The sequence below is a fragment of the Nerophis ophidion genome, linkage group LG05 (genome assembly GCF_033978795.1).
Source record: "Nerophis ophidion isolate RoL-2023_Sa linkage group LG05, RoL_Noph_v1.0, whole genome shotgun sequence".
Classification (NCBI taxonomy): Eukaryota; Metazoa; Chordata; class Actinopteri; order Syngnathiformes; family Syngnathidae; genus Nerophis; species Nerophis ophidion.
Genome location: NC_084615.1, coordinates 48,981,072 through 49,005,007, shown reverse-complemented (window position 1 = coordinate 49,005,007; position 23,936 = coordinate 48,981,072). Strand labels below are relative to the sequence as shown.

Genomic DNA, 23,936 nt, shown 5'->3' with positions numbered 1-23,936 from the left:
CTGATGGCACTTAGCCACTGATGCGTTTATGGCCACACAAAACATCAGAAAACTCCAATACCACACATAAAGTGTAAATTCCAGGTTTTTACACTATAACTCCTCAGTAAGATGTGTGCTTATTCTACTGTCATTTATCAACAATGTTAATTTATGGATATTACTAATGAAATGCTGTTACTAGATTACAGAAATGCTTATAAAAAGATATACTTTACAGACAGAAAGTTCAAGGAATGTACACTTTATCTCATACTTACATCTCATTTTGCAACATGAGAATGTTTTAATGTAAACTAAATGTGATTTCTGAAAGGGGTATACATTATTTCCAAAGCAGGACCCCCACAGAGACATACAATACTAGTACACAGCTCATAAAAACAATATTTTTTCAGTTATTTTCATTTTAAGTGGGCCAAATGACCTATATTAGAAAATAATCTCGTGAAAATGACTGTTGCAGTTTGATTATAATAAAACATTTAACTTGTCGGTTTGAGACAAGTGTGCTGCTGGTATGGCCAGAGTGTGCACGTCTGATGTTGGTCACATGTGATCCAAGGAATGCTCAGGAAGATTTTGCGTATGCTCACACGTAACAAGTTAGAGGGAACATTGGTTAGGACATATTTTTAATGGTTTATTTCTATGATTCGGTTGTCCGCTTCTTTTCCTCCGAACTAACTTTCCCAGTTCCATCGGCGGGAGTGCAGGAGTGGGTCGATCTCTGGGTCTGGACAATCACTTCCTAAACCGGCAGCGGGGATGCTCGTAACTTAACAGCCAGGAGACGGTTTGTATCTTAAAATACTTGTAAATTGAGGTACCAATGTACTTTCATAATCTTGTGAGGAGAAATATCAAATCATAACATCCATCCATCCATTTCTACCGCTTGTCCCTTTCGGGGTCACGGAGGGTGCTGGAGCCTTTCTCAGCTGCACATGGGCGGAAGGCGGGGTACACCCTGGACAAGTCTCCATCTCATCACAGGGCCAACACAGATTGACAGACAACATTTACACTCAGATTCATACACACGGGCCAATTAAGTGTTGCCAATAAACATATATTTTTAAAACGAAAATTTAAAATAGTCAGAGCAACAATAAATACATGTATTTTATTCATATTTATAAAAATGGCGCAAAAGAAAAAGTTAAAAAAGGCTGCATGAAGCACTGGGCAATTGTAATACTTCTTTCTACCTCTCGAGGGCCTAATCAGCCACCATTGCATTAAATCTATTTATGTGCTTATCTAATCACTTTAAAATGGTGTTAATGTAAGGTTTTAGGTTTTGCAGTAAGATGTCAATCAGTCGGTAAATCAAAGTTGTTTTTATATAATAAATTATCAAAAGTGTCTCAAAGGGCTTCACAAACTCACAACATCCCTTGATCTACACCCACAAACACAACACAAACTGTTGAAAGAAACTGGATGCTTTTGGGGCCGGTGGGGCTTGTGTGGTAGAGCAGCCATGCCAGCAACTTGAGGGTTCCAGTTTCGATACCAGCTTCCGCTATCGTATTCACGTCCGTTGTGTCCTTGAGCATTGCTCCTGATGGGTCGTGTTTAGTGCTTTGCATGGCAGCTTCCGCCATCACTGTGTGAGTGTGGAAATATTTTCAAAGCGCTTTAAGTACTAAGTATTAAGTAGGAAAGCGCTATATACTGTAAGTATAATTCATTTATGTATGCTGCCCCCTGTTGTTTGAAACATTGCTAACGTTTACTTGTGTCGTTTAATGCGCAGCAATGCCAAAAATGTGCAGTGGAGTTCCAACCCAACGACACTAAACACCACTGCCGGGCCTGCGGTGAAGGTTTCTGTGATGCCTGCTCCTCCAAAACCCGACCGGTCCCAGAAAGAGGATGGGGTCTCACACCCGTCCGTGTCTGTGACGCATGTTTCCATAACAGGGGGATCCCGACTGGTATGCAAATGAAGCCTTAGGAGTGGTACCCATATACAAACCCTGTTTCCATATGAGTTGGGAAATTGTGTTAGATGTAAATATAAACGGAATACAATTATTTGCAAATCCTTTTCAACCCATATTCAATTGAATGCACTACAAAGACAACATATTTGATGTTCAGACTAATAAACTTTTTTTTTTTTTTGCAAATAATAATTGACTTAAAATTTCATGGCTGCAACATGTGCCAAAGTAGTTGGGAAAGAGCATGTTCACCACTGTGTTACATCACATTTTCTTTTAACAACACTCAATAAACGTTTGGGAACTGAGGAAACTAACTGTTGAAGCTTTAATAGTGGAATTATTTCCCATTCTTGTTTTATGTAGAGCTTCAGTCGTTCAACAGTTCGAGGTCTCCGCTGTCGTATTTTACGCTTCATTATGCGCCACACATTTTCAATGGGAAACAGGTCTGGACTGCAGGCGGGCCAGGAAAGAACCAGCACTCTTTTTTTTTTACGAAGCCACGCTGTTCTAACACATGCTGAATTTGGCTTGGCATTGTCTTGCTGAAATAAGCAGGGGCGTCCATGAAAAAGACGGTGCTTAGACGGCAGCATATGTTGTTCCAAAACTTGTATGTACCTTTCAGCATTAATGGGGCCTTCACAGATGTGTAAGTTACCCATGCCTTGGGCACTAATGCACCTCCATACCATCACAGATGCTGGCTTTTGAACTTTGCGTCAATAACAGTCTGGATGGTTCCCTTCCCCTTGGGTCCGGATGACACGATGTTGAATATTTCCAAAAACAATTTGAAATGTGGACTCGTCAGACCACAGAACAAATTTCCACTTTGCATCAGTCCATCTTAGATGATCTCCGGCCCAGAGAAGCCGGCGGCGTTTCTGGATGTTGTTGATAAATGGCTTTTGCTTGCATAGTAGAGCTTTAACTTGCACTTACAGATGTACCGACAAACTGTATTTAGTAACAGTGGTTTTCTGAAGTGTTCCTGAACCCATGTGGTGATGTTCTTTATAGAGATTGATGTCGGTTTTTGATACAGTGCCGTCTGAGGGATCGAAGGTCACGGTCATTCAATGTTGGTTTTCGGCCATGCTGCTTACGTGGAGTGATTTCTCCACATTCTCTGATCGTATCGACCGTAGTTGTTGAAATTCCTAAATTTCTTGCAATTGCACTTTGTGGACAAAGGGGTGTACCTTGCCCCATCCTTTCTTGTGGAAGACTGAGTCTTTTTTGGGAAGCTGTTTTTATATCTAATCATGGCACTCACCTGTTCCCAATTAGCCTTCACACCTGTGGGATGTTACAAACAAGTGTTTGATGAGCATTCCTCAACTTTATCAGTATTTATTACCAGCTTTCCCAATTTCTTTGTCACATGTTGTTGGCATCAAATTCTAAAGTTAATGATTATTTGCAAAAAAAAAATGTTTTTATCAATTTGAACATTAAATATGTTGTCTTTGTAGCATATTCAACTGAATATGGGTTAAAAATGATTTGCAAATCATTGTATTCCGTATATATTTACATCTAACACAATTTCCCATCTCATGTGAAAACAGGGTTTGTTAAAGAATCAATCTTTAATACGATCAGTGATTAATGTCCACCTGTTGTAGAGCTTCTAGATGCGGCATTGGAGGAGGAAGGTGGCACTCTGATAGCAAGGAAGGTCGGGGAGGCGGTTCAGAACACCCTAGGTGCTGTGGTCGGTGCCATTGACATACCTCTTGGTGAGAATTATCCAGAACACTGACCTGAAACCAGCGTGTTATTAACCCCCGCTGCTGTCTTGTCAGGCTTGGTGAAGGATGCTGCTCGCCCCGCCTACTGGGTCCCAGATCAGGACATTCACTGCTGCTGCAGCTGCCAGAGGGAGTTCTCCGCCTCTCGCCTCTCCATCCACCACTGCCGCGCCTGCGGTCAAGGCGTGTGCGAGGACTGCTCGCAGGAGCGGCGCACAGTGCCCTCCAGGGGGTGGGATCACCCCGTGAGGGTGTGCAGCGTTTGCAGCCAGAAGACTGGAGAACTCTAACAGGAGCATCAAAATAGGACATTTTGGTGGCATTTCCATTTTGTACTTGCAGTCGATCAGTTGATGACTAAAGGCTACGTTCACACTGCAGGGTAAACTCTTAATTCGGATGTTTTGTTAAATCCCATCTTTTTATGTAGTCATAAAGTGTTTTGTAATGTCAACAAAATGTGTCCCTGAAGTGACACACATGTAATGACATCACACACAACGCAGTGTGTTCACTGAAGTAAACTTGGCTCCAATTCCAGTACGTTTCACTCCTGGCACATTTGTGGCAATTTCAAGGATTTTCTGCAAAATTTTTTTAACCAAATTATGTTTTGCATGAGATTAATTTTGCCTCTTGCAGTTTGTGGGCATTTTCTTCAATATGTGTATCGAGGAGCGTGTGGAGGAGCAATGGATTGATGTTGGTATGAGTTCTACAACATTTTCACCATTTGGTGGTCATCACACTATTTCTTTTAGCATTTTACCAAATAATGATGTACAACGTTCGTTGCTAGGTTTGATGAACACGACTTGATCGTTCAAACTGCAGTTGTATCAGAAAGATAACTGTCTGTGTCAGATTTGACAACATTTAGAATTGCATTGTTCACATTGACATGGAAAAAATTAGATACAGGTCACATATGGCAAAAAAATTTACCTGCAGTGTGGACAAGGTCTATGAAAAGGAGAGAACAAGCGATATAACCAAGTTGTGGACAATCCCTACTTAGTTTTATTGTTGGGAGGAGGGTTTGCTGGGGACAAGAAGTCGGCTCACCTATCAACACAAACAGGAGTAGAGACACAACCTTGCACACTACAGTGACTAGAGCATTGCAACAATAATGTCTTCAGTTTTGCACATGTATTTGGAAAAAAAAACATTTTAATTTTAACCAATTTGCTCCATGAGCTTTTGCTTCTCTGCCTTTTTTTTTTAACTTAAGAATCAGAACATTGTTGTACTTAACAGATGCATTCCGACATACATATACATACATATATATATATATATGCATATAAACATACCTATATATACATACATGTGTATGTATATATACATATCTATATATGTATATATATATACACACACATATATATATATATATAATGTGTATATATATACATCATATATAGATACATACGTATATGCCCTTATGTGGGCCTACCGAGGATGTCGTAGTGGTTTGTGCAGCCCTTTGAGACACTAGTGATTTAGGGCTATATAAGTAAACATTGATTGATTGATATATATATATATATGTATACATATATATGCACACACACACACACACACACACACACACACACACGATTACAGATAACACTACAATAACGCTACAAGCCTTTGTAGTTAGTGCATTCAAAACAGGTGGCTAATAATAGAAGAGCTTTGGAAAGATTGTTTCACTTGTTTTATTTACAAAATGTCGTTTTTTTACTTTCTGCAGTGTGACTTTAGCAATATGATAACTTGAAGCCATCTTTGAGGCTGGAACCTCAAAACCGGCTTTGCGTTTATTTTTTTTTTAGCTCATTTTGAAGTTCAATCAAGGCATTATGAGAGCTGAGGACTTGAATCTTAAAAGATGCTAACAAAAGCAATACTTTTTATTATTATTGATAAAGTACAGTGGGGCAAAAACGTATTTAGTCAGCCACCGACTGCAAGTTCTCCCACTTAAAATGATGACAGAGGTCTGTAATTTTCATCATAAGTACACTTCAACTGTGAGAGACAGAATTTGGGAAAAAAATCCAGGAATTCACATTGTAGGAATTTGTAAAATTATGGCAGAAAATTAGTATTTGGTCAACCATTCAAAGCTCTCACTGATGGAAGGAGGTTTCGGCTCAAAATCTCACGATACATGGTCCAAGTCATTCTTTCCATGACATGGATCAATCGTCCCGCTCCCTTAGCAGAAAAACAGCCCCAAAGCATGATGTTTCCACCCCCATGCTTCACAGTAGGTATGGTGTTTTTGGGATGCAACTCAGTATTCTTCTTCCTCCAAACACGACAAGTTGAGTTTATACCAAAATGGATACATGGATGATAAAGCAGAGGATTGGGAGAATGTCATCTGGTCAGACAAACGTGTTTGGAGGAAGAAGAATACTGAGTTGCATCCCAAGAACACCATAACTACCGTGATGCATGGGGGTGGAAACATCATGCTTTGGGGCTGTTTTTCTGCTAAGGGGACAGGACGATTGATCCGTGTTGAGGAAAGAATGAATGGGGCCATGTATCGTGAGATTTTGAGCCAAAACCTCCTTCCTTCAGTGAGAGCCTTGAATGGTTGACCAAATACTTATTTTCCACCATAATTTATAAATTATTTAAAATTCCTACAATGTGAATTCCTGGATTTTTTTCCTTCACATTCCGTCTCTCATAGTTGAAGTGTACATATGATGAAAATTACAGACCTCTGTCATCATTTTAAGTGGGAGAACTTGCACAATCGGTCGCTGACTAAATACTTTTTTGCCCCACTGTATATATGCCAAGGACACAATCTCAAGGAGTAGTTTGATATTTTTTGTGTTTGGATTTTAAGACAAGATGCTTTTGTTGCTGAGCCAGTTGCAATGTGCTTTAAGTCACTCATGAAATAACTGCAAACTGTTATTTTTTTTATTAACACTTTCAAGTCACCTTGATAGAGATGTAGCTAGGATTAGCTTTCAGTATGAACCACAATATGAAGATGGAATTATCAGAATTTTGCATTTTTTTTCTATAAAGCCATTGTACCTAATGAAGTGTCCTGTCTTCTAAATGTCCAGCATCTCTCCACTTTCATGGCAGTCTGCACTGTAAGGAAAGTAGAAGATGTCCTGCTTGACGGCCATCAGCAGGCCGGTGAGGCCCCTGTGACCGCCGATGTTGGAGGAGTAGACGACGCTAGGGAGGCCGTCGTTCGCAGCCGGGTGGGGCGACGGGATTGTCCTCAGCAGCTGGCCATCCCTCAGGCTCCACAACCTGGTGTGGCAGTCTTGGCCCACTGAGACAAGAAGAGGCCTCATGATAAACAATTTGGCACTTCTCAGATAGATTAGTTCTCCTACCTGCCAAGAGAAGCCCCTCTGGCTCGCTGATGTGGACGGGGAGGCGGGTGTGCTCGTTGTAGTGGCCCCTGTACTCCTGCACTGGCTTTGAGACTCGTACGTCCCACAACTTAATCTGCAAACATTGCTAAATCAGTTCCTAGTCTCTCATGGTCCCGTCTTAAAAGTCATTATTTCTGACCTGGCCCGACATGTCTGCAGCAACCAGGTAGTTCTCATCCTGCAACACACGCACACACGTGATAGCCGACTCCTGTTTGAAGCTTGTGGTCTTTGCGTCTCTGTGGTCGTTGTGTCTGCCAAGCTGTCGCAGGTCTGTGCCGAAAATCTCGCCTGATCGGCAGCCGTTGAACAGCATGGGAGTCTGTACAAAGTCAGTAAAGAGTTGCCTGTCACCAGATAGTTCGAATAACAACCTAATAAATGTTTTTGACTCACTTGAGCACAAAATTGCTGAGCCAGGACGTCGCTTCCAACGCTGAGTGTTTGTTTTTGTCCCGTGACGGCATGTTGCACGATCACCTTATGAGACAGACCTGTGTGAAATATGTCAACACACACGGACACTTTTAAAAGTTAACTACTATGCAAAATGTACTTTTAATAATACAGTAACATGACTCTCAAGCAGGTCCAAACTTTTTTTTACGGAGCGCCTCAAACTGAAAAATTAGAATGCAATGCCCTTTTGATTTTTGTTTTCTTTTGAAACCAGTAAAATATATAAATTATTTTCAAAGTAAAAATGTGCTTGTCAACATTGTTTTATTTCAACATTACACAGGTTTCCTCCTTTATTCAGCTTTCTAAAGTCTGTATTTTAGTAATAATTTTAGAATGTGCCGGGAGCCATTAAACAATTTGCTGTGAGCCGCAAATGGCCCCTGTGCCACATTTTGGACAGTCCTCCTTTAGAGTCAGTTTATGAGCACCAAACGTGAGAAAAATCCATTATCTTCTTCACTTGTCTGCGCCTCTTCTGTGAAAGGCTCTCAAACGACATCATGAAGAAAACGTCTGCTTCAAATGCAGCCTGGAGCTCTGTTTTTCTTCATCAAATAGGCTAAAACTTGATGTTGCTGGTAAAATGTAAAGTCAGCATGTAGTTAACACAGCTATGCTAGGGTTTAAAATATTTGTGTTCCTGTCGCACCCTCAAGGGGTTCTTTTGAACTTGAGGACAAACTTCAATCAATCAATGATTATTTATATAGCCCTAAATCACTAGTGTCTCAAAGGGCTACACAAACCACAACGACATCCTGGGTAGAGCCCACATAAGGGCAAGGAAAACTCACACCCAGTGACAATGATGACTGAGAAACCTTGGAGGGGAACCGAAAGCAATGGATGTCGAGCGGGTCTAAACTTCCACTACAGAGGGGCCCAGGGCCCACTCAAATATTAACACGATTAGTTAACTTACTCTTAATTTAATCTTTTATTCTAACTACAGTTTAAAATGTTGTATTGATAATGTTGATATGAAACCTTGTGTAAATCACAAATATTAGTATCTATTTAACACATAAACCTTAGGCTTAGGTCAGGCTTTGGTTATAAGTACTAAGCAAATATACACAATACAGACTCATAAATAACTGATGAAAAATACATTTACATACTATTATCTTGTGCCAAAATAAATAAAGTAAATTAATAATGAATATTTTTCTTAATAAACTGTCAATGAAATCAAAGTGCAAATTAAAATATAGCTTTACGACTTTAGTCCTAATTTTTGCATTTAACAAACGTCTGTATGACTTCAGCTTCAGACATTTTCTGTTTGTTTCATACAGAGTTGTGAATAAAGTTTCCGGCGATCTCTTCAATTATTGGTCAAACGGATCTTCAGTGACTACAGACTCACAAGACCAGACTGCGACCAACTTTGAGCTGAACCTACAGTATGTTTGTGGCGCTTCCTGTCAGTTTTTCAACATGTAAGGATGCCCTGTTGTGCAGTATGGGGCTGCTCCACCCGTGAGAACTGTGGAAAGCTTTTACATCACTTTCCCCTCAACTCGGAAGGAAGACAACTATGAGAAGTGAAGGTTCGCAAACAACACTGAACAGCCACCGATTACAGGGTCATGTGCGAGGTAAACACATGACATAACCTCTGCGTTTTGTTCATGAGACAACACACAGAAGCTAATACAAATAATAACAGAAGAAATCAACAAATTGAAGACATGGTGTGACAAAAACAGACTATTCTTGAATCACAGTAAAATTAAAATATTGCAATTCCGTGACAGTAGAAGAACAAGTCAAACACAAATACAAATAGACAAAGTTGTCATTGAAAAAGTAAAATAAACCAAATTTTGGGTGTAATAGAGAAAATTAGAAAGAAATACGAACTGGAAATTTCTTAAAAATATATACATCATAAATTGGCAAAAAATACGTCAATAATGATTAAAGCAAAACATGTTCTGGAATATCAAAAAATCACTTCATATGGTCTGGTCCCCAGTCTTAATATCTGAGTTATTGTGCAGAAATAATGGGAATTAACTACAAAAGTAAACATATTCACTTACCATGTTAAGAAAAAGAAAGGTTAGTTAGAATAAAACAACATGAGAAGGCAGCAACTACAGTTGACATAGCTAATTAGCTTTAAAGCTACAGACACACAAATCAGCGTGTTGCCAGTAGGGCTTATGACAAGCCCTTTTAAACTGTCTACATTCCAGCATCAATGTCAGAGTCTGGTTAAGACATTTTAAATACGCTATTGCTACACCTCTGATACTTAGTTAAAATGGTTAACAGATATTTTACATTGTTGTACAATATGAAACCTCTAATAACAGATTACACTGACCTGTACTGAACATCTTGTCAAACTGTGGATGTAAACACCAAGCACAAGACCAGGCTGTAGACATCTTAAAGCTGCACAACATCCCTGGTTGATCTGCAGAAGAAAAGGGACAATTTTTCAAGGACACCTGCACTATAATAAGAGCCAAGACAAATTATCTGGGGTGTCCTGAGCCTATCCATCCGTCCATTTTCTACCGCTTATTCCCTTTGTGGTCGCGGGGGGCGCTGGTGCCTATCTGAGGTACTATTGGGCGGAAGGCGGGGTAAAGCCTGGTTAAGTCGCTACCTCATCGCAGGGCTGTCCTGAGCCGATATTGATATAATTTATTAGTCCAATATCATCAAAAAAAAAAATCAAGTATGGGATTATATGTGTTTGCATGTAATATGAGTGATATAATCTCCGATTCAAGCAGTCCTGCAACGTGTTTACTTGTGCAAAGCTGGACAGCCAGTTGGCATCTAAATGTCCTCCACTAAGCACACGAGGTTGGTCTTTTCTTTTATTGTGGCAGGCAATAGGCTACTAGGAGGTAGATGTTATACATTATCTAAGCGCATAACTGAACAATAATGTAGTCTAAAACAGCACATTTGTCAATATAAACGAGTATTAAATAATTATAGTTGCATATTACTTATACATACTGTACAAAGTCTCCAAGGTAGAAACATATTAGAAAGCATCTAGTCACAAAAGTGTATGCATCATTAAATTTACTGCCTCATGAGTTTAACTCCATGAATTATTGTGACCAATATGTGTCGCCCCCAAAAAATGACCAATCCATTTAAATGTAAAGACAGCACATGTCCATTCCATCGTTTAGTGTTTTTATACCATCCATTATCCTTTGTTTTACTAAATTTACTTGATCAGACCTTTTCTAACATTCCACACTACGAAATAATAAAAGTATATATGATTCCTGCTAATATCGTATGGGAATAATATCGGTATTGACCAATATTTCATTCAAAGCTTCAGTATCATATAGGAAGGGTAAACGTATTAGGACATCCCAGCATTTTATGATCACTTTTGGAACTACATCCTACTGACAGCTCTTTCTGATATTCTGACGTTTTTGTGTTGCTGAACACAGCAAAAAAATAAAAAATAAAGAAATTTAGAGCGCAGTTGTTACAACATACACTACAGTATATTGCCAAAAGTATTTAGCCACCCATCCAAATGATCAGAATCAGGTGTCCTAAACACTTGGCCTGGCCACAGATGTAAAAAAATAAGCACTTAAACATGGAGACTGTTTCTACAAACATTTGTAAAAGAATGGTCCGCTCTCAGGCACTCAGTGATTTCCAGCGTTGAACTGTCATAGGATCCCACCTGTGCAACAAATCCAGTCGTGAAATGTCCTCACTCCTAAATATTCAAAGTAAACTGTCGGCTTTATTATAAGAAAATGGAAGAGTTTGGGAATAACAGCAACTCAGCCCGTAGAGGTGGACCAAGTAAACAGACATAGAGGGGTCAGCGGATGCTGAAGCGCATCGTGCAAAGACTTTCTGCACAGTCAGTTGCTACAAAGCTCCAAACTTCATGTGACCTTCCAATTAGCCCACATACAGTACGCAGAGAGCTTCATGGAATGGTTTTCCATGGCCATCAGCTGCATCTAAGCCATACATCACCAAGGCCAATGCAAAGCGTTGGATGCAGTGGTGTAAAGCACGTTGCCACTGAACTCTAGAGCACTGGATACACATTCTCTGGAGTGATGAATCATGCTTTTACATTTGGCAATCTGATGGACGAGTCTGGGTTTGGAGGTTGGCAGGAGAACGGTACATTTCAGATTGCATTGTGCCGGGTGTGAAATTTGGTGGAGGAGGAATTATGGTGTGGGGTTGTTTTTGAGGAGTTGGACTTGGCCCCTTGGTTCCCCTTAGTGAATGGAACTTTGAATGCCCGAGGATACATTTTGGACAATTTCATGCTCCAAACCTTGTAGGAACAGTTTGGAGCGGGCCCCTTCCTCTTCCAACATGTCTGTGCACCAGTGTAAAAACCAAGGTCCATAACGACATGGATGACAGAGTCTGGTGTGGATGAACTTGACTGGCCTACACAGAGTCATGACCTGAACCCAATAAAAAACCTTTGGGAATAATTAAAACGGAGACTGAGACACAGGCCTTCTCGAATGGTCCTATAAACACACTCCGCAACCTTGTGGTTAGCCTTCCCATAAGAGTTGAAGCTGTAATAGCTGCAAAAGGTGGACCAACATCATATTGAACCCTATGGGTTAGGAATGGGATGGCACTTAAAAGTTCATATGTGAGTCAAGGCAGGTGGACAAATACTTTTGGCAATATAGTGTTTATGTGAGAGAAAATATGGGGATGAAAAAAGTGATGTAACCTGGGCTGAAGTTGCTAAAGAGTGAAGCCGGGAGTAGAGTAACACAGCCGGGTGTGTCCGCCGCCCCCACCAGACAAAGCCTGACAGTAGGTCAAGGGGCATACTATAAACAAACTGCTTGTAGGAAGCAAGAAAGATGAAAATCAAAAAGTACACAAGTTACACAACATCTGAAGGATACAACAAATGAGAGTTTGGGTAGTTGACAGAGGCCCAGCAGAGGCAATTCAACTGGAAGAGAATAAAGATGAATTGACAACAATTACAATGACATCTCCTGTAAATCTACAAGCTGATTTTTTATTTCAATAGATTGTGCATGATTGGATTGCAAAATGCCTTTTCATTGGTCACATAAAGGTTGTCACATGTTTCCACCCTCAAGGACCCACGTCTGCTGCTGCTGAAGCTCATGAAGCCGTAGCTGCAGCCGCCGTGAGACAAGTCGTTGACTGTCAACACTTGCTCGCAGGCAGAGTCTGCCTGAGGAAGCAACAAGTCCAACAATACTTCAAAATGGTTGCTTTACTGCACTTACAGTCTGAAAAATTTGCTTTGGCGCAATCATTGACCATGATATGTCGGAAGTTGTTCGAGACCTGCGTCTGCAGTCTGTGGCGTCTCATGGCACTTATTTTCCCCTCATGGACCAGTCTGCAAATGCACAGGAGCCACAGTAACACTTTGGCAATGCTCATCGTGGGTAGTTAATTAATGACTTATGGGAGACTTCATTAGCAACACATTTGTCTGCAGTACCTGCAGTAGGACATGTCAGATAGAAGGCCAAGACGTTGTTTCTGTAGCAGCAACAAAGTGTTCAGTCCTGCTCTGGGGGCTTTCTATGAAGAGATAACACTCAGTTCATTTGCTCACATTTTAGTCAGACCCTCCAGGATTTTGCAATGGCGCCAACTCATGTAAGTTCCGCAACTTCCCCACAAATTTGAATTCATTATTCTCGTTTACGCCAATCTCCTTTGTCCCAGAGCTTCACTTAAATGCGCACATCAACTGTCTATTGGCAACCATACCAGAATTTCAATAGTCGATACTATATCTATGAATTTCCACGATTCTCGATACTTATTCGATACCACGATAAAACAAACAAATTGAAACTATGTACTTTTATATTTACTACTTTGTTGAAATTTTTTTTAAATTGTCAAGTAATTGAGACCACTTTGTTTCAACATTTTCTTTCATATTTTAAATTGAACTACCAGCTGCCAGGAAGTAACAATGCTGTTTTTTTTGTTTTTTTAATGTGGTGTTCTAGAAACTCCCAGTAAATAAAAATAATTAATAGTGTTAAATGCATATAAATGATAAATGGGTTATACTTGTATAGCGCTTTTCTACCTTCAAGGTACTCAAAGCGCTTCGACACTACTTCCACATTTACCCATTCACACACACATTCACACACTGATGGGGGGAGCTGCCATGCAAGGCGCTAACCAGCACTCATCAGGAGCAAGGGTGAAGTGTCTTGCTCAGGACACAACGGACGTGACTAGGTTGGTAATAGGTGGGGATTGAACCAGGGACCCTCGGGTTGCGCACGGCCACTCTCTCACTGCGCCACGCAATAGTCAACTATTTTACATTTAAAAAGAAAAACGAACAGCAGTGATGTGGATTCTTCATGTACAGTATATAAACCAATATTTGTTTTAATTATTCTGTCATTATGGTAGTAGCGTGACATGTTATTTGTAGTTAAATAGGCTGATAAAAAATGCTAAACTGTTTAATTAAAGATACATCTTTGTTTTTATTCCCTATTAGTGTCAACATTTCAGCCTTTTTTCATCACATTATGCATGTTTGCTCTATTAATACATTTGTGTTGTTTATTTCTACAGTGTGCAATAAAAAAAGAGCTGCATTACGCAAATGTCCCCCAGGCCAAACTATGCCTTCATGGTAAAAAAAGTAAATCAGCGGTGTTCAAAGCGTTGCCAAATGACATAAGAGTGTCTCTAAGCCGTTTTTTTAGCACTTATAGAAGTGAGAAAGGTTGGCTTCATGTTTTGGAGGTTTTCTGGCTACTGCAGTGATGCACACTCCCTGGTAGGTCTCCGCTCTCACTCACGCAGAGAACACTTTTGTGACCACTTCTATCTGATTAGTGAATACATGCAAGACACAAGAAATACCTCTCCTTATTTTTTAATATATACCTCTAGGGGCTAAAGTGCATCACAGATCATTTCTGCTACGTCTTATTCTCTGGCAAACTAGGAGTGTATGAGGTGTGTTGTAAAGGCCAAGTTACGCCACACTTAGTTATGCTACAATGACACTCTTCTATAACAATTTGTTTATGAGCGAGCGCAAACTAAAAGTTGAAAATCCGCATTTGTGACAGACTTCCACATACAAATACATGGAAACACTGGATAATTTTTCTAAAGACAAAATGCGCTGACTCAGTGCTCATACACCGAGGAAAGTGTACAGTAACCGATACTGGCGATGCTGAAAAAAATTTGATATTGGTATTGACTTTCTGCCGAAGTAGTACATTTGACAACCTTATTGTCTACCTAATCAACAGTGTACCGAGATCACCCACCCAGTCCTCACAAAATCACAAGTTGTCAATGTTATTGGGGGAAAAAAAGCCTCAAAACATGAGAACATTTGCTTTTTAAGAAAGCTGCCACGTATTCAAGCATTTTAGACCACAACAATCGCAAAAAAAAGCCTTCAAAATCTTGGAGAGACTGATGAATGTCTGTCTATGTAGGTAAAGTAGTACTTTTCTGCTCTTGCCATCCTCCACCAGCATCCTGTTTCTCTCCTTCTCTCGCTCCTTCTCCTGGAGATGCTCGCGGGTCAAAGGGTTGCAGTTGTTGTGTCCTGGCAGCAAGCGGAAGTATCGGTTCTTCTCCGGGTCAAAGTAGAAACCTGGTAGTTCTGTTGGGATGTAACGATTACTGGCATTAACAATAACCCACGGTAAAACTCCCAATGGTTAGGATTAACATTTCAAATTAAAAATATTGTGAAACTGTGATTGATAACCACAATTCCAAAAACTCATGGACTTGCGATACTGCTCAGTTCATGGAGAACAAAGTTAGAGCCACTAATTGCTAACTGATAGCTACTAGACAACTGGTGCGCTAGTCCCTAAATGTTAACATGAATACAGGACATATTTACGTCGTACCCCAATCAAAACTTGTATAAACAGATGGCTGTCTGAGCAATTAAGCTATTTACAAACCCCGTTTCCATATGAGTTGGAAAATTGTGTTAGATGTAAATATAAACAGAATACTATGATTTGCAAATCATTTTCAACCCATATTCAGTTGAATATGCTACAAAAACAACATATTTGATGTTAAAACTGATAAACATTTTTTTTTTGCAAATAATCATTAACTTTAGAATTTGATGCCAGCAACACGTGACAAAGAAGTTGGAAAAAGTGACAATAAATACTGATAAAGTTGAGGAATGCTCACCAAACACTTATTTGGAACATCCCATAGGTGTGCAGGATAATTGGGAACAGGTGGGTGACATGATTGGGTATAAAAGCAGCTTCCACGAAATGCTAAGTAATTTACAAACAAGGATGGGGCGACGGTCACCAATTTGTAAACAAATTGTCGAACAGTATTAGAACAACATTTCTCAACGAGCTATTGCAAGGAATTTATGGATTTTACCATCTGCGGTCCGTAAAATCTTCAAAAGGTTCAGAGAATCGGGACACAATCACTGCACGTAAGCGATGATATTACAGACCTTTGGTCCCTCAGGTGGTACTGCATCAAAAACCGACATCAGTGTGTAAAGGATATCACCACATGGGCTCAGGAACACTTAATAAAACCACTGTCAGTAACTACAGTTGGTCGCTACATCTGTAAGTGCAAGTTAAAATTATACTATGCAAAGCGAAAGCCATTTATCAACAACACCCAGGAACGCCACCGGCTTCGCTGGGCCCGAGCTCATCTAAGACGGACTGATGCAAAGTGTAAAAGTGTTCTGTGGTCTGACGAGTCCACATTTCAAATTATATTTGGAAACTGTGGACGTGGTGTCCTCCGGAACAAAGAGGAAAATAACCATCCGAAATGTTATAGGCGCAAAGTTCAAAAGCCAGCATCTGTGATGGAATGGGGTGTGTTAGTGCCCAAGGCATGGGTAACTTGCACATTTGTGAAGGCACCATTAATGCTGAATGGTCCATACAGGTTTTGGAGCAACATATGTCATCCAAGCAACGTTATTAAGGACGCCCCTGCTTATTTCAGCAAAACAATGCCAAGCCACGTGTTACAACAGCCTAGCTTTGTAGTAAAAGAGTGCGGGTACTTTCCTGGCCCGCCTGCAGTCCAGACATGTCTCCCATCGAAAATGTGTGGCGCATTATGAAGCGTAAAATACGACAACAAGACCCCAGACTGTTGAACAACTTAAGCTGCACATCAGGCAAGAATGGTAAAGAATTCCACTTTCAAAGCTTCAAAAATTTGTTTCCTCAGTTCCCAAACGTTTATTGAGTGTTGTTAAAAGAAAATGTGATGTAACACAGTGGTGAACATGCTCTTTCCCAACTACTTTGGCACGTGTTGCAGTCATGAAATTCTAAGTTAATTATTATTTGCAAAAAAAAATAAAGTTTATGAGTTTGAACATCAAATACAGTGGGGCAAAAAAGTATTAAGTCAGCCACCGGTTGTGCAAGTTCTCCCCCTTAAAATGATGACAGAGGTCTGTAATTTTCATCATAGGTACACTTCAACTGTGAGACAGAATGTGAAAAAAAAATCCAGGAATTCACATTGTAGTAATTTTAAAGAATTAATTTGTAAATTATGTTGGAAAATAAGTATTTGGTCAATAACAAAAATTCAACTCAATACTTTGTAATATAACCTTTGTTGCCAATAACAGAGGTCAAACAATCACTATAGGTCTTTACCAGGTTTTCACACACAGTAGCTGGTATTTTGGCCCATTCCTTTCTATGCAGATCTTCTCGAGAGCAGTGATGTTTTGGGGCTGTCGCAAGCAACACAGACTTTCAACTCCCTCCACAGATTTTCTGTGTGGTTGAGGTCTGGAGGCTGGCTAGGCCACTCCAGGACTTTCAAATGCTTCTTATGGAGCCACTCCTTCGTTGCCCAGGCGGTGTGTTTGGGATCACTGTCATGCTGGAAGACCCAGCCACGTTTTATCTTCAAAGCTCTCACTGATGGAAGTAGGTTTTGGCTCAGAATCTCACGATACATGGCCCCATTCATTCTTTCCTTAACACGGATCAGTCGTCCTGTCCCCTTAGCAAAAAAACAGCCCCAAAGCATGATGTTTCCACCCCCATGCTTCACAGTAGGTATGGTGTTCTTGGGGTGCAACTCAGTATTCTTCTTCCTCCAAACACGACGAGTTGAGTTTATACCAAAAAGTTCTATTTTGGTTTCATCTGACCACATGACATTCTCCCAATCCTCTGCTGTATCATCCATGTGCTCTCTGGCAAACTTCAGACGGGCCTGGACATGCACTGGCTTAAGCAGGGGGACACGTCTGGCACTGCTGGATTTGATTCCCTGTCGGCGTAGTATGTTACTGATGGTAACCTTTGTTACATTGGTCCCAGCTCTCTGCAGGTCATTCACCAGGTCCACCCGTGTGGTTCTGGGATTTTTGCACACCGTTCTCATGATCATTTTGACCCCACGGGATGAGATCTTGCGTGGAGCCCCAGATCGAGGGAGATTATCAGTGGTCTTGTATGTCTTCCATTTTCTGATGATTGCTCCAACAGTTGATTTTTTTCACACCAAGCTGCTTGCCTATTGTAGATTCACTCTTCCCAGTCTGGTGCAGGTCTACAATTTTTTTCCTGGTGTCCTTCGACAGCTCTTTGGTCTTGGCCTTAGTGGAGTTTGGAGTCTGACAGTTTGAGGCTGTGGACAGGTGTCTTTTATACAGCTAACGAGTTCAAACAGGTTCCATTAATACAGGTAACGAGTGGAGGACAGAAGAGCTTCTTAAAGAAGAAGTTACAGGTCTGTGAGAGCCAGAGATCTTCCTTGTTTGAAGTGACCAAATACTTATTTTCCACCATAATTTACAAATAAATTCTTTAAAATTCCTACAATGTGAATTCCTGGATTTTTTTTCTTTCACATTCGGTCTCTCACAGTTTGAAGTGTACCTATGATGAAAATTACAGACCTCTGTCATCATTTTAAGTGGAAGAACTTGCACAATCGGTGGCTGACTAAATAATTTTTTTCCCCACTGTATGTTGTCTTAGTAGTGCATTTAATTGAATATGGATTGAAAAGGATTTGCAAATCATTGTATTCCGTTTATATTTACATCCAACACAATTTCCCAACTCATGGAAACGGGGTTTGTAATTGTGTACATCAGAGTGGCTTATATGTGTGTGTATGTGAATCTGTGGGGTAGTAGTCTAAGCAGATAAGCTCAGACTCCCCTCTCCCCAGCTACTTTGTCCAGCTCCTTCCAGGGAATCCCGAGGTGTTCCCAGGTAGACTGAGTGACATAGTCTCCCCGACGTGTCCTGGATCCACTCCGAGGCCTCCTACTGGTCGGACGTGCCCTAAACACCACCCAGGGTAGGCATCTGGGGGCCATCCTGATCAGATGCCTCAAACAACTCATCTGGCTCCTCTGGATGAAGAGGAGCAGCAACTTTACACTCCCGAATGACAGAGCTTCTCAACCTATCATCTCTAAAGGAGAGCCTTGCCATCCGACGGAGGAAACTCACTTTGGTCGCTTGTACCCATGATCCTGTCCTTTCAGTTATAACCCAAAGCTCACAACCATAGCTGAGGATAGGATTCTTTTTTAAATTATGTTTAATTCGGGCCTCCCTACGTCTAGCATTAAAAGATTACAGTTGGTACAAAATGCAGCTGCTAGACTTTGACAAGAACAAAAAAGTTTGATCTATTTGCACCTACACTGACTCACCTGCACTGGCTTCCTGTGCACTTAAGATGCAACTTTAAGGTTTTACTACTTATGTATAAAATACTAAATGGTGTAGCTCCATCCTATCTTGCTAATTGTATTGTACCATATGTCCTGGCATGAAATCTGAGTTCAAAGAACTACTGCTTATTAGTGATTCCCAGAGCCCAAAAAAAGTCTGCAGGATATAGAGCGTTTGTACTCTGGACTGCCCTACCAGTAACAGTTAAGAGATGCTACCTCACCAGAAGCATTTAAGTCTGATCTAAAAACTAATTTGTATACGCTAGCCTTAAAATAGACACCCCTTTTAGACCAGTTGATCTGCCATCTCTTTTCTACTCTGCCCCCCTCTCCTGTGTGGAGAAGTTATTTGGTGACCACAGATGATACCATGAATTGATTAACGTGGACCCCGACTTAAAAAAGCTGAAAAACTTTCCGGGTGTTACCATTTAGTAGTAAATTGTACGGAATATGCACTGTACTGTGCAACCTACTAATAAAATTATCAATCAATCAATCAATCAATGATTCCCTAGCAGCTCAAAGTTGGGACCCGGGGTCTGTGCGTCAGTTGGGGACGTCTCTGCACTGCTGACTTGTCTCCATTCAAGATGATCGCCTGCTGGCCCCAACGCGGACTAGCATTCACACTAACTAGATCCACTCGACGTCCATTGCACTGGTCGCTTAGGGTGGGCTTGGGTTGAGTTTTTTCTTGCCCTGATGGGGGATCTGAGCCGAGGATGTCATTGTGGCTTGTGCAACCCTTTGAGACACTTGTGATTAAGGGCCATATAAATAAAACTTTGATTGATTGATAATACACTGAAGTGAGATATAGGTAGTTACACAAGTAAGATTGACTTTAATTCACTTACCAGGTGCTGCACTGCTGCTCGAGGAGGAAGACGAGCTAGCTTGGTCGTCAGATGTAGTCTGAGATTTTCTGAAAGATCGACCTCCATCACCATACCCATTCCTGTGAATAGCAGTCAAACTTTTACATTTGATATTTACATAACTTGCTGTCAGTGCTCCACAGATCAACATGTTTGCAATGTTCTAGCACAGTGATTCTCAAACTGCGATCTTTGTGGTACACCAATTAATCAATTGATTAACATAAAATGTGTTATTTTTCTATATCCAAACACAATATTCCTGTTCAAACTGTGTTGCAGTGGCCAAAAATATTAAATATACTAAAACCGCTGCCTTGTTTTGAGTGAATGCTTTGGCCTACTACACTACTGTATTTGATTGTTGGTCATTATGTTGGTACTTAGAGAGCTAAGTTTTTTCTACCATACCCATTGTTATGAATATATGCCAAACTTTTACAATTGATATTTACTTAACTTGCTGTCAGTTTTCCATAGTTTAACATGTATGAAGTGTTCTAGCACAGTGATTCTCAAACTGTGATCTTTGTGGTACACCAAATATCATCAATCAATCAATCAATGTTTACTTATATAGCCCTAAATCACTAGTGTCTCAAAGGGCTGCACAAACCACAACACAAACCACTACGACATCCTCGGTAGGCCCACATAAGGGCAAGGAAAACTCCCACCCAGTGGGACGTCGGTGACAATGATGACCCAGTGGGACGTTGGTGACAATGATGACTATGAGAACCTTGGAGAGGACGAAAGCAATGGATGTCAAGCGGGTCTAACATGATACTGTGAAAGTTCAATCCATAATGGATCCAACACAGCCGCGAGAGTCCAGTCCAAAGCGGATCTAACACAGCAGCCAGAGTCCCTTTCACAGCGGAGTCAGCAGAAAACCATCCCAAGCGGAGGCGGATCAGCAGCACAGAGATGTCCCCAGCCGATACACAGGCAAGCAGTACATGGCCACCGGATCGGACCGGACCCCCTCCACAAGGGAGAGTGGGACATAGGAGAAAAAGAAAAGAAACGGCAGATCAACTGGTCTAAAAAGGGAGTCTATTTAAAGGCTATATATAAATAATCAATTGATTAACATAAAATGTGTTATTTTCCCAAATCCTAACACAATATTACTGTTCAAACTGTTACAGTGGCCAAAAATATTAAATATACTAAACCCGCTGCCTTGTTTTGAGTGAATGCTTAGGCCTACTACGCTGCTGTATTTGAATGTTGGTCATTATGGTGGTACTTAGAGAGCTAACTTTTTTCTACCATACCCATTGTTATGAATAGATGCCAAACTGTTACAACTGATATACTTAACTTGCTGTCAGTTCTCCATAGATCAACATGTATGAAATGTTCTAGCACAGTGATTCTCAAACTGTGATCTTTGTGGTACACCCATTAATCAATTGATTAACATAAAATGTGTTATTTTCCTATATCCAAACACAATGTTCCTGTTCAAACTGTGTTGCAGTGGCCAAAAATATTAAATATACTAAAACCGCTGCCTTGTTTGAATGAATGCTTAGGCCTACTATGCTAATGCATTTGAATGTTGGTCATTATGTTGTTACTTAGAGAGCTAAGTTTTTTCTACCATACCCATTGTTATGAATAGATGCCAAACTTTTACAATTGATATTTACTTAACTTGCTGTCAGTTCTCCATAGATCAAAATGTATGAAATGTTCTAGCACAGTGATTCTCAAACTGTGAACATTGTGGTACACCAAATAATCAATTGATTAACATAAAATGTGTTATTTTCCTATATCCAAACACAATGTTACTGTTAAACTGTGTTACAGTGGCCAAACATATTAAATATACTAAAACCGCTGCCTTGTTTTGAGTCAATGCTTAGGCCTACTACGCTGCTGTATTTGAATGTTGGTCATTATGGTGGTACTTAGAGAGCTAACTTTTTTCTAACATACCCATTGTTATGAATACATGCCAAACTTTAACATTCTATATTCACTTAACTTGCTGTCAGTTCTCCATAGATCAACATGTATTAGATGTTCCAGCAGAGTGATTCTCAAACTGTGATAATTAATTGATTAACATAAAATGTGTTATTTTCCTATATCCAAACACAATGTTACTGTTCAAACTGTGTTGCAGTGGCCAAAAAGATTAAATATACTAAAACCGCTGCCTTGTTTTGAGTGAATGCTTAGGCCTACTATGCTGCTGTATTTGAATGTTGGTCATTATGGTGGTACTTAGAGAGCTAAGTTTTTTCTACCATACCCATTGTTATGAATAGATGCCAAACTTTTACAATTGATATTTACTTAACTCGCTGTCAGTTCTCCATAGATCAACATGTGTGAAATGTTCGAACACAGTTATTCTAAAACTGTGATATTTGTGGTACACCGATTAATCAATTGATTAACATAAAATGTGTTATTTTCCTATATCCAAACACAATGTTCCTGTTCAAACTGTGTTACGGTGGCCAAAAATATTAAATATACTAAAACCGCTGCCTTGTTTGAATGAATCCTTAGGCCTACTACACTAATGCATTTGAATGTTGGTCATTATGTTGGTACTTAGAGAGCTAAGTTTTTTCTACCATACCCATTGTTATGAATAGATGCCAAACTTTTACAATTGATATTTATTTAACATGCTGTCAGTTTTCCATAGATCAACATGTATGAAATGTTTTAGCACAGTGATTCTCAAACTGTGATCTTTGTGGTACACCAAATAATCAATTGATTAACATAAAATGTGTTATTTTCCTATATCCACACACAATGTTACTGTTCAAACTGTGTTACAGTGGTCAAAAATATTTGATATACTAAAACCGCCGCCTTGTTTTGAGTGAATTCTTAGGCCTACTACGGTGCTGTATTTGAATGTTGGTCATTATGGTGGTACTTAGAGAGCTAAGTTTTTTCTACCATACCCATTGTTATGAATAGAGGCCAAACTTTTACAATCTATATTCACTTAACTTGCTGTCAGTGCTCCACAGATCAACATGTATTAGATGTTCTAGCAGAGTGATTCTCAAACTGTGATGTTTGTGGTACACCAAATAATCAATTGATTAATATAAAATGTGTTATTTTCCTATAAAACACAATTTTACTGTTCAAACTGTGTTAAAGTGGCCAAAAATAATAAATATAATAAAACTGCTGCCTTGTTTTGAATAAATGCTTAGGCCTACTACGGTAATGTATTTGAATGTTGGTCACTATGGTGGTACTTAGAGAGCTAACTTTTTTCTAAGGTGGTACTTGGTTAACAGTTTGAGAAACACTGCCCTAGCACAAAAACAGGTCCATAAACGCACCACCGGTCGTCCCATGAAGGTCTTCGCCGCTTTCCTTGGTACCGTCCACGGTTCCGACCGTCTCCTTGTCCTCTTTGCGGGCCCCGACCTTCTCTTTCTCTCCAGTTCCACCTTTTCATCACAGCTCGCGTCCTTTGTAAACGGAAGCCACGTTGCTGGGGTTGTTGTTGTCGCCAATGCACACTAACTTCAGACTGCTAAACTAAGGCTACACAAAAACTTCAAACTAAGATTTTTAAAAGGTTGCTCATAGAGTTAACAATGAGGTTCACGTCAGAGCTAAAAAAAATGTCATTAGTGTAGTTGTGTAGAATTAAATGGTATAGATTTAGGATAAAAACAAGTTTCTTGGCAGTTAGAGCCCGCCATGTTGTCCCGCCTTCCAATGATAGTGATTGG

The 23,936-nt window shown here is 40.1% G+C and overlaps 2 protein-coding genes across 2 annotated transcripts in view; one reads left to right on the top strand and one right to left on the bottom strand.

Moving 5' to 3' along the window:
• Window positions 1-6,767, top strand: part of zfyve1 (zinc finger, FYVE domain containing 1) — a 14,626-nt gene extending 7,859 nt beyond the window's left edge. Inside the window, exons 10-12 of the mRNA XM_061901274.1 lie at window positions 1,763-1,943; window positions 3,587-3,700; window positions 3,767-6,767. Of these exons, the coding sequence (XP_061757258.1) occupies window positions 1,763-1,943; window positions 3,587-3,700; window positions 3,767-4,002 (531 nt within the window). The 3' untranslated portion in view covers window positions 4,003-6,767. The remainder of the gene's footprint in view (window positions 1-1,762; window positions 1,944-3,586; window positions 3,701-3,766) is intronic.
• wdr21 (WD repeat domain 21) lies at window positions 6,630-23,936 on the bottom strand. Its single transcript, XM_061901275.1, has 13 exons — window positions 23,538-23,936; window positions 20,179-20,279; window positions 15,078-15,235; window positions 13,067-13,149; window positions 12,880-12,961; window positions 12,647-12,790; window positions 12,489-12,538; window positions 12,308-12,387; window positions 9,917-10,009; window positions 7,516-7,613; window positions 7,259-7,441; window positions 7,078-7,192; window positions 6,630-7,013 (listed from the first exon to the last, which is right to left on the bottom strand). Exons 1-13 carry the CDS (start codon window positions 23,654-23,656, stop codon window positions 6,784-6,786), a joined length of 1,536 nt encoding a protein of 511 aa, XP_061757259.1. The 5' UTR covers window positions 23,657-23,936; the 3' UTR covers window positions 6,630-6,783.

Coding starts and splice junctions, on each gene's coding strand:
- wdr21 (XM_061901275.1), bottom strand. CDS start 23,656: ATGAAAAGGTGGAACTGGAGAGAAAGAGAAGGTCGGGGCCCGCAAAGA. Junction 13,150..15,077: donor AGGATGGCAAGAGCAGAAAA/GTACTACTTTAC, acceptor ATCTCTTCATAG/AAAGCCCCCAGAGCAGGACT. Junction 12,388..12,488: donor TACCCAAACTCTCATTTGTT/GTATCCTTCAGA, acceptor ACCTACTGTCAG/GCTTTGTCTGGTGGGGGCGG.